This window comes from Argentina anserina, chromosome 2, assembly GCF_933775445.1.
Source record: "Argentina anserina chromosome 2, drPotAnse1.1, whole genome shotgun sequence".
NCBI classification, from domain to species: domain Eukaryota; kingdom Viridiplantae; phylum Streptophyta; class Magnoliopsida; order Rosales; family Rosaceae; genus Argentina; species Argentina anserina.
The window spans coordinates 7,572,098-7,583,011 of NC_065873.1; the positions used below are offsets into that span (position 1 = coordinate 7,572,098).

A 10,914-nucleotide genomic window follows, 5' to 3' on the forward strand; every position below is an offset into this window, starting at 1 on the left:
ACCCAAAAGTTAGTGCGTGAAACAGCTAAAAATACAAAAAAAAAAAAAAGAAAAAAAAATCACAAGAGCATAACCCCTGCAGGTAAATGGCACCATCATCCGAAACAGCACCCTCCGAATTTTGAAATTCTCAATAATTTTTTACATGTGAAAATCCACTGTTCTCATTCATAAGATACTTCAGAGATGACTCTGCTTCAAAAAAGACTAAAGCTAACTAAGATATGTTCAGAACCACACTGACTAAAGCTAACAGCACCTACTGTGACAAATTTCCCTACTCTGTACCTCAGCTCTACTGTAATGGAAGGACCTACCTGAAACAATGAAAGAATACAGTCAGAAAGATATGGATGTTGGAACTCAATGAAGACAAATTTGGATGTACAAGCACACAAACCTTCTGTACAGAACCTTCACATCTTCCGCCAATGCTGGACTTTCAAGAAAAAAATCACCACACTCCTTCACATCATCAACAGTATCCACTTCAAAATCCCGATAGCCACAATATTCATTCCATTCGAACCACATCTTGGCAATCAACTCTTTCTGGAAGCAAGTACTATGATCTTCTTCTTCGGGGGAATCAGCAGCTACCAATCTACATACAAATACTTTCCTCTTTTGACCAGGTCTAAATGCACGGCCAATTGCTTGCCGTGTCACAGAGGGATTAAGATGAACATCCAAAATCAAGACTCGTGAAGCCCCTACTAAAGATATACCCTCTCCGCATGCCTTGATCGAACCAAAGAAGACCTTAGCATCAGGGGAATTGTTAAATCTCTCCATGGACCACTCCCTATTCTCAGACTTTGATTCCCCTGTGATCACAAACATTTCTCTCCCAGGACTCCAACCCTTTGTTTTGGCAGTTAATCTCTATAAAAACTTCAAAGGTGGGAGGTATTGACTGAAAACCAATAGTTTCTCACCAGATGATTCGCACAACCTAAGAATATTCATAAAGAATTTTGCCTTGATTCCTTCATTCAGGTCTATGGTCTCGACCAATTCATCCATTTTTTCATTTGAATCAATGTGTTTCCAGTCCTTAGAAACGGAGTAAAGTTTTGGGTGCAGATAAACAGCACTGCCAACTGAACTTTGCTTGAACTTCCTTGCAAACTTCTTGAATTCCTTCTGGATTTTATCCTTCTGCCAGGCGCTTAGATTGAGTACCACAGTGAAATCAATGAGTCCGGGAAGCTCATCCAGGGAATCTCCACTATAGTAATGAAGAACCCTGCTGGTCATCTCACGCAAATCATGTATGACTGTCACTTTCCTTCTAAAATCCTTATCCTTCTGGAGAGTGTCCTCCACTAGACCATAAAAAACATCATCAGCACCAGCTTTGAACTGCTTCCTAGCACCTTGTATATGCACCCTACTCATTATTCGCTTGATGATGGGTCGGGAAGTTTCTGATCTTAAGAACTTGGGACGAACCAGATTCAGAATGTTGAATACTTCCTTCACGTGATTTTGATAAATCGTTCCAGAAAGTACAACCTTCCTAGGAGTCTGCAATCTTGCAATGGACTGGAACACATCAGTATTGTCATTCCGAGGGGTGTGCCCTTCATCCATGATAAGAATTGACAGAACCTTAAGCAATATCTCCTGACATGAAGTTGATATCTGGTTAGTTTCTCGATCACAAAAAATAGAGGAGAACTGTTTGTACCCTAAGAACAGGATACTTTTCTGATCGACCCACTTCTTCAACACCTCAAGCTGCTGTGACCGATTGTCTGCTTTGGCCTCATAGAAGTCATACAAAGGAATATCCTCCACTTGCCAATATTTGAACTCCTTCCATGTATCCAATATTCCTTTAGGAAGAACAACCAGTGGTCTAGCATTTGGATACTTAGCCAGGAAACTTTGCATGAAACTAATTATCATAAATGTTTTTCCGGACCCTGGAGCATGGGCCAAGATGCAACCACCAGGATTATCACCAACCAAGTTGCTAACAAGAAAATTGAAACCCTCCACTTGATGAGATTTCATTTGCTTCATGTGTCTTGGGTGAGCAGATATTTCAGTTATGATCAAACCATCTTCTGAAAGTTTAACACCATCCATTTCAGCTGAATCTCTGTCTTTCCCATTTCGAGAATCTGGCATGTACGTTCTTGTACTCCTTTTGACCTGAAATTGTAAGGGAATACATGACACAATGAAACTTTATTTCCATCAGAGGATATGTAGCCATTAGCATTAGATAACTAGTCAATTAGATTAAGAAGACCAATCTAGTGTTTTTAACTAATAACATAACAACAAGGAAAGCATAGAGGCTAGAATCTAAGGCATAATAAACAGTTTAACTCAGTACAACTTGAATCCAAGGCATAATTAAGATGTTCAACTCAGACATCATTACCAGAGAATTCATTTTCATCCAGCAGTAAAGTATCATGTATTATAAGCCTTCACCAAATTTCATTACCAATTATTGCCGTCTCTTACTCTCAATAACATGATTAACTCATTTTACTTAGCAGAGTAAAACATTTTCAGATCCCTTGAAGATGGACCTTTATATAGGAGTTTAACATACTGTAGTGGATCTCAGGAGTAGCAAGAAGCCACCCCTTATTTTGTTTCCAAAAACAAAATTACTTTTTTCAACTAGAGGAATGACTCATATTCTAAAAGTGTTGAGAACTTGGGATGGACTGAAGGTTCAGAAGGCCCAACATTAATTTCAGCATACCAATTCCTAGCACGATTTCTATATCAAAAGCAGTGTTAAAACTAAAGCTGGTACAAAACTTAGTAACCAGAACCCATCTAATTAATCTCAAATGAAAGACCACCCACTTATTCAAGGGATGGTAACAATTTCTGTTTTCCTGGTAGCTTAGCCCTACTACCAATTTTCTACATCACCACTACTTGCTCAGATGATATTCAAAAGGAAAGTAAATTGAAGAAGCAACTAAGCAGGCTGATGATACTAAAATGATGGTATTTTTAAGTATTCAAGGGAGAAGCTATACCCTGTTATACTGAAACTCAAATATCTGATCAATTCCTTTGTCAATGACTCCACAGATTCGGCAAACATATCCAAGATCATCTTTTAAGACAAAAGAATGATCACAGTCATTTTCACTCGTTCTTTCTTCAGATGAAAGGATCCACAGCGACCTCCTATCAGAAGGAGATGGAAATCAATATAAGATAATGATCGAATACCACAACTGCAGCTTTCAATATGTTCAGAATTCTCGCACAAAACAACCCGATAGCTCATACCAAACACTTGACATCGAAACACTTAATAAAGATAGAATATAAACAATACCTTTGAAGATTCTAATACCATGGACATTTCCATCCATGCATCTCCTAAACCATCATCCTCTTCTGTACTTTCTTCATCTTCTACAGCCACATAAACACCTGGATCTGTATTTGATTCAGTTTCTTCCACTTGACCCTTCACCCGAACAGGGCAATCCAATCACTTAATCGATACCAAGAATACGGATGACAATAAATGCTCACCAAGTACAATTAAAATTGTCATATATAAAAAAACAATTGCACTACTCATTATCTCATAAGACGTATGAGTCGAACATACCCCAAGGTCCCTCCTCAAAACTTGTTCAGATGGCTGTGGCAGAATGACATCCTTGGAAGACGGTTGTGTCATAAAAATCTCCTGGAAAGAGTAAGAAGGCCTCCGATCTTCACTTGGTTCCTCATCTGAATCGATGATTACAATAGCCGACGATGCTGCTGGGGCATTTATGTCAACAGTGTCATCCTCCAAATCAATGACATTAATTTCTGCCGGAGGAGCTGGTTGAACTGCTAATTCAGGATCCAATTGACTTTGCCTTCTTTCCTCTTTAAAGTATTTGTTTGACAAAGGGGGGTATCTTGCAAATAAGGGGTTCAGTACTTGATGAATCTGAGCATTAAATGCCTTAATGTCTTTGGCAACACTTCCATATTTACCATCATAATCTAATCCATCCAGCAAGTTTTGTATAGCCAACGGATCAGAGTAATCAACAATTGCAGCGGTTGAACTTGGTTTCTTCTGTAAAGTTTCTCTGTGCATATCATAAGATAACTTCAACCTCTTATGCCCCTTGGAATACAGACTTGATTTCATATAATAACATTAGCAAGATATAAGAAACTCGTGGGGAATACAAAAAATCATTAAATCAACAGGAAAACCACGTATCTAAGGTATCAAAACAAACACCAGAACAGGAAACAAGATATAATTTTGACAAAACTTCCATTTCTGATTTGTGAGTACCATAACTGGTATAAAAATGCCGTACAAATTGGGCACATATAATTGCATTTAAAGCAGCGTAACATAAATGCATTGACACAAGCAGAGACAGTATATCTGCTCCTTACACCTCCTAAGGTCTGATATTTTTGTGCGGAAGAAGAATAGTTTGACAGATCACAAAACTCACTTTAAACAGAAATATCTTCTTACTCTTTAACTTCAGACCCAATCAATCATCACCTAATCCCCAATATCGCCCATGCAAGTTTGGTCCATTTGTATGATGACAAAAATCAACAAGGTTTTACTCACACCATAGCTAAAAAGGCTGCAAAGGCTATGTTAACAACCTAATACAAATTCTTCTATAAAGCCATAGAATTCTCTGTGCAAACACAATGGTTATACACAAAAAGATGCGAGTCAGGAGAGTTATACCTTCATCAGTGGAGTCTTCACAGGGCCTTGTATCCAGTGCCAGCTCCATTCCTCACAAATTATGCACAACACACTAAACGCAAGACCAGCAAAAACACCAAAACATAGTTTAGTTTAATTAATATTACTGAAAAGATTACAAATTCACCGGCTTTAATGGTGATTTAGGGTTCAAACTAATCAAGTTAATCCTTCAAAATTGAAAAAATTACGAGGAAGAAAAGAATTGGGGATCATGTTCCTCTGATAAGAATTCGGAAACAAACAAGACAAAATCAGCTTGATTTTATGAAGCGAATTACAGAATACGAATCGCCATTGGCGGACTAAGAGCTCTGAAACTGCAGCTATATATAGGAGTGATTTTCACTTTCAGCGAGTGAAAATCAATTTGAAAAAGCTCGAAATTGGGGGTGGATGGAGGAAGAGGGGACTCACATTTTTTGTGATTGTGGCACCAAGAGACTTTGATCAAATTGTATGAAGTTGTATTACTGAGATCGATAAACACAGAAACTAGTTTGATGCTCCATCAGCATGCGAATATAACTTGCTATCACAGACCTCCGTCCCAAGATTGATGCTCCAAAAATCAACTTCTTAGGCTTTTTTAGAGGTCGTTTTGTTGATGTCATTCTTTTAAAAGTAATGAGCTTGTGAATTCAGCACTTATATTAATCTGTGTCTGCTTCTTTCTGCATCCTTCCTGCTCTAGTATTTGTCTGTTGGCGTCTTAACAAGCTAACCTTGTTCTCATCTGAAGTTTCTTACTATAGAAGTACACTTCAATGATCCGGATGAGATTGCAACTGCTCTACGCCTTCTGATGAGCTCCCGTCTTACAAGAACTAGAAATTGAATATGGAAATGATTTAATTTGAATAAGGAGCCTTGAATTACCCCAAGTCTTGGTAAGTTACAGAGCAATTACAAGTTTTTAATTTAAAACAATTGGTCCAAAAAGGACCATCAGCTACTTGAGATCCATTACTTGACCCCATCTACTGTCTTCAAGTGCTCAATGGATCTTGACTCCATATTTGGTGGTGCTGTCTGCCTTGTTGCAAATATAAAGGACTAGCGCCGACCTCATCTTTTGATACTTTGTACAAGGGTAGACGCAATTACAAGAACTTTGCCCCTTGCCGAGATGCTACCATCTATCTTATGTTCTTATCACTCTGGGACTCCTAAACTATACAGCTCTGAGTTCGTCCAGTTTGTACCGGCTCATATCTTCAGAGTAGAGTATGCCATCAGGTGATATAAGGCGTCGTAAAGAGAGGAAAAGCCGAGCCTAAGAATTAAAGCTTGTGTTTAGATAAGTTGAAAATCAAAATTAATATGTCATGTAAAGCCGTAGATCAGACCACTTACCCATTGAAATGATACCAGCACCCACCAGCAGCCTACTAAACCACATCCTCTGCTACTCACAAGCTGATGAAACAAAAATGGGCTGGCAGTGAATACATGAAGAATCAATAGCTTCTTTAATTCAGAAAAATGTTAAACATAAAACCTACCAGCAATAGAAGTGCGCCTAAAGAGCAGCAGCTACTCATTGTTAGACTAATGAATCTAAGATCTCGTCCAGCCTGAGGAACCAAACAAAAACAGTACACTGACATAAGAGGAACATTCTGTGCATGTAACACAGATGAACTACGAATCATCTGTGGTACAAAATCAGAGATGGGGCACAAGATATGCAACAACAATGCTTGTTATCAAGTAAAAACTATACACACCAACAATGTTCCCTCAAAGCTGAGAATGGCGGGTGTCACAGCCAATGCCAGAAAAAATGGTATCAGTAGTTTATGCATCTGCATAAACACATAAATAAAACATGAGGAATAACATTTCTGAATAATCTATTAAACCTTTTCAGGGAGACCTTATCATTGTATAATTAAATGGTTATGACTCGGTTAATAAGAGTTATCAACTTATATCATGTGATTTAATGAAAAGCTGCAGATACTAAACATGATAATCAATGAAAAGCTGTAGTTTCTGACAACTTAGTAGAATTGAGTAAACCAAACATGATAATCAATGTTACAGAAGTCGATTCACGACAAATACGTCAAAGAAAAAAACAAAGAACCAACCTCTTGTATGATCCTCTGATCAGGTGTATACATGTTAGGAAACAACCATGGAATAGATGTTCCAACAATGCCTAAAACCAGACCAAGGATTCCTCCAATGATGACAAGGGACTTGAGCAGCATTCGAGCCTGTTTCATTTCACTAATTTTCAGAAGAATATATATAAATGATGATCAATATAGAAAACAATTTGGTTAAAGTTACCATATGGACAGAAATTCACTATGAGTCACAAGGCATAACAAACCTTGGGCAAACTACGATTCACTCCATATATCAACTCAGGCATAAATGACTGTGCCGTTTGAGAAAGAGGTTCTCCCCACACCGTACAGATCATGAATGTTTGAATCATGACCTAGAGTAAGTGGTAAATCGTTAATACATGCAACAATTTATATCCAAAGAGAAAAGCCATAACATGACAAGCTTATCCAAAACTAACCTGATGAGCAGCAGTTGTATATGTGCCCATTGATGTTGCAAAGTATACAATGAGAGAGTAGAAAGCAACCTACAAATTGCAGTTTTGTTTTTGTTAGAGAGGATTTGAGGTCTCCTACTACGGTGTGGACTAGTTTCATAAATGAAGTGACTTGTTGCTATAGTTTCTTTTTTGTGATTGGGATTGTTTGAACTGTCTCTTAAGGTATGGTTAAATAAATGTACTGAAGAGTTCTCTGAGGCTGGATACCTATAATTGTGCAAATTGTGCAATTAAATAAATATAATCGTGCAAATTGTAACCTTAGATATCATTGTAACCAACACTGGAGCTGCAAGCCCAATCAGAGTTAGAAGTTCTTTGGGTGAGGGAACAGATATAGCATAAGAGTTGTATCCTTTCTTGTTCAGAGATTCAATCATCATGTATCCTGCAACAATCTAGTATTACACCAGTCAATAAAAGTGGAAAGGGAAGCTTATATGTCAGTAACAAAAACATGTTATAAATTAATTACCCAATAATTCATATTCAAAACATGGAAGTTCTGCATACCTGTGAAAACATTGTCGCCCATGCTGCACCAGCAATACCATAGCCTAAAACGCTGCACAGCAGTATATCACCAAGGCCATTAATAGCACTGGCTACAGCTAAGGCCTTCAAAGGACCCCATGAATCTTTCATGCCAAGACTGGAAACAGATGGAGATTATCAGAGTACGAACATGAAGAAACAGCTGCTCACACTCTCATTAACCTCAGCATTTAAAACTCCCCTGCCACAGATAACTTTGCCTTAGGCAATAAATAAGTAACTCGAGTCAAAATGATAGTGTGTGTGTGTGTGTGTGTGCACGCGCGTGTGGTACTTATTACATTTGACATGACATTTTTGTAACCAACTCATAAACTTGGTGGTATTTCACATTATAATCCATACTTGGTCGTGCCGAGAAATTTTACTTTCAGCAGTCAATTCTTCTTCTCCCCATAAACATTGAGCAAATAGGATAACTAAATCACCAACCTCATTATACATAATTATTCAATTTACAAAACTGGTTTGTAGGGTAGATAATGTATGGTCAAGATATCTCCACCTTGCACTCTGGGTAACCCAACCAACAAGAACAGCAGGCCATGCCAAACTCCGTATCTACCCATAGAAAGTAATAAATGTAGTTATGAAGCCATTTAGAAGAAATCTGATATTAGAATATGTTATAAATATCCATGATAAGAATGACTTGTGAAAGACGAAGTACAAGGATATGCAACTGAAGATTCTACGAGGATGACATCATGCCACCCAAGTCTACACAATTTGTCTGAGTTCTGGATTAAGCTATCAATTGCTTTTTGAATGTGATTATGCAGATATATTTTTCAGAACTTCCTTAACAACTATCTATTTGGACCTTGTGAGGGTTAATATGAAGATGATATTACTTTGTGAAAGAATAGCAAAAGGATGACCCCTTGGTCATGGTACATGTTGACAAGACAATGTAAAGTCAACCATAACTTTTATTTATAGTATGTAACCAAATGAAAAGATAAATAGAAAAGGCTTTGATTTTATTTTAACACATCAAAGAATCGTATGATAAATGGAGTAATCAACAACTGTTAACTGAAAGAAGAAAGTATACCTGAACATATGTATTTGCTGCTGGAATAATCTGTAAGTTCTTTGATCCAGTAAAAGCTGAAAATCATTAGATGCAGCAATTATTATAGTCACAAATCCAACTTTGACAGACTCAGATTCGCATTAATGGCAATAGCAAAAAACAAAAAACAAAAAAAAAAGCATTCTATCTTTCAGAATCGCTAATTCATATCTTTTAACATTTCTTATTACCAGTGAGTGCCCATGAGCCGAAAAATCTTGTAAATAAAAGCATTAAGAAGCCACAGGTCAATGCAACAAAGAGCAAGGTGGATATGTGATGTTGCACTTCATCTTTATCCTGCATGAAAAAAGCTAGTTGGTCAAACAATGCATTCAGAAAAGATGTTTTATGCATCAGAAGACTAGTGATCAAGCATATACATCAGAAGCCTTCAAAAATAGAGAGAGAGGGAGAGGGAGAGAGAGAGAGAGAGAGAGAGAGTGAGTGAGTGAGTGAAAGACTGGTATGTATTGCTTGACAATTCTTGGGTGTGACCTAACAATTTGAAATGGGAGATTACTTGACTTAAGAGTAAAATCTATTTATGCTAACTATAGGGCCTTTCTAATTTAGCTAAATATAGCGGAAAGGGTACCAGCTTTCAACTAGCATATAGACAACCATAACTCATTTTTATACTGTGGGCATTTTACGAATCTGGGCTGTCTACATCATAAAATCCCCACACTTTCAAAGAAAGAAGTCGAGGAAAAGTGTCCAACGGGAATATCTTAATTTCAGAAACACAGAAATCCCCAGAGCAAAATGAATCAATAAAAACTCGGAGCAAAACATGTGAACCCATGCACTTCAAAAATAGTAACAAATAGTGATTCATCCAACAACTCCCCTAAAACATGTCACTCCAATACTGCCCGACACAATTCTCATCATAGTTCTAAACACCTCCCCTTAAAGTGCATTGCATTGGTAGTTAATGATTCAGACACAACAATACCAATATAAGAAACTCAATGTGCATACGAAGCTCGAAACTAACCCCTCTCGCAAGCGAAGTGGCGACCATATTCGAAGTAGCAATCGAAAGAAACATGAACACGTAGCTCATATTATCACACAGTACAGTTCCCGGACCTGCAAGCAAACACAGAGAACTCAGCAAATTTAAACTTCCGCCACATTAATAATAAATAAAGAACTAAAGCAAAGAGGCTGGGAAATGAAGACCTAAAGCAGCGAGCTCAATGGAGCTTCCCTGGCCGACGACGACAGTGTCGATGAGGCTCATAAGCGGGCCGCTGATCCAGATCCCGGTCGCCGGCCCAGTAAACATGACAATCTCCTTCATCTGGTTCCATATACTCTGACTCTCCAGCTCTCCACCTCCTCCTCCTCCAACCTCCGCAGCTTCTTTCGACTCCGAAACCTCGGACATTCCTCCGCCGCCATCGCCAATGCAAGAGATTACAGGCCGAATCGAACGGCGTCGTACTGGAGCTGAGCAGGAGGAGGAGAAGCGCGAGCTCGGGAATCGAGGCGGTGCGGGGTGGAAGCGTGGGGCGGAGGAGGAAGAGGAAGAGGAAGAGGGAGGTGGAGGAGTAGTGGAGAAGAGGAGAGAGGGTTGGGAAGAGAGAGAGTGAGAAATGAGAGCTTGCATTTTTGGGGTTGTTACTGCAAAATGGGGCAGAGAGAGAGAGAGAGAGAGCCCCAAATAAGCAGAAAAGGGGGACAGGGGGGACAGGGTTTATAGCGGTGAGTGGTTTATATAGTTTTCAAATTTAAACCCAAAGTAGGTGAGCCACGTGGACAATTGGCGACCTTTTCTTTTTTCTTTCTTCAACCTTTGCTTATCACTGTTATGACTTGTCACGGACTCTTCTCTTTCATTTGCTCGAGCCGTTGGTGATTAGAAATTTGGAATTTAGTTAAATTTTTATACTTTTTAACTCTACTTTTTATTATTGTATTATTTAGAACTAGTTGTTACGAATC

At 38.4% G+C, this 10,914-nt stretch overlaps 2 protein-coding genes across 2 annotated transcripts; both read right to left on the minus strand.

Annotated features, from left to right (window-relative positions):
• Nucleotides 1-94: 94 nt before the first annotated feature.
• LOC126782070 (protein CHROMATIN REMODELING 35-like) lies at nucleotides 95-4,131 on the minus strand. The gene is given in 6 exon segments (XM_050507230.1): nucleotides 95-317; nucleotides 401-2,163; nucleotides 3,018-3,149; nucleotides 3,151-3,171; nucleotides 3,326-3,447; nucleotides 3,571-4,131. Coding segments are annotated over 6 exon segments (2,565 nt in total). The 5' UTR covers nucleotides 4,094-4,131; the 3' UTR covers nucleotides 95-313.
• A 1,506-nt stretch (nucleotides 4,132-5,637) lies between these two features.
• On the minus strand, nucleotides 5,638-10,633 carry LOC126782069 (protein DETOXIFICATION 46, chloroplastic-like). Its single transcript, XM_050507229.1, has 14 exons — nucleotides 10,150-10,633; nucleotides 9,962-10,056; nucleotides 9,150-9,258; nucleotides 8,938-8,993; nucleotides 8,386-8,441; nucleotides 7,839-7,977; nucleotides 7,586-7,723; nucleotides 7,284-7,352; nucleotides 7,086-7,196; nucleotides 6,838-6,966; nucleotides 6,472-6,549; nucleotides 6,247-6,318; nucleotides 6,098-6,160; nucleotides 5,638-6,017 (listed from the first exon to the last, which is right to left on the minus strand). The coding sequence occupies exons 1-14, from the start codon at nucleotides 10,577-10,579 to the stop codon at nucleotides 5,916-5,918; spliced, it is 1,647 nt and encodes a 548-aa protein (XP_050363186.1). The 5' UTR covers nucleotides 10,580-10,633; the 3' UTR covers nucleotides 5,638-5,915.
• Nucleotides 10,634-10,914: the final 281 nt, after the last annotated feature.

Excerpts from the sequence above, each read along its gene's own strand:
- LOC126782069 (XM_050507229.1), bottom strand. The coding sequence starts at position 10,579 with ATGCAAGCTCTCATTTCTCACTCTCTCTCTTCCCAACCCTCTCTCCTC. Across the intron at positions 8,442-8,937 it reads CAGCAAATACATATGTTCAG|ATACGGAGTTTGGCATGGCC; the intron begins GTATACTTTCTT and ends TTCTATGGGTAG. Across the intron at positions 7,197-7,283 it reads ATACAACTGCTGCTCATCAG|GTCATGATTCAAACATTCAT; the intron begins GTTAGTTTTGGA and ends CACTTACTCTAG.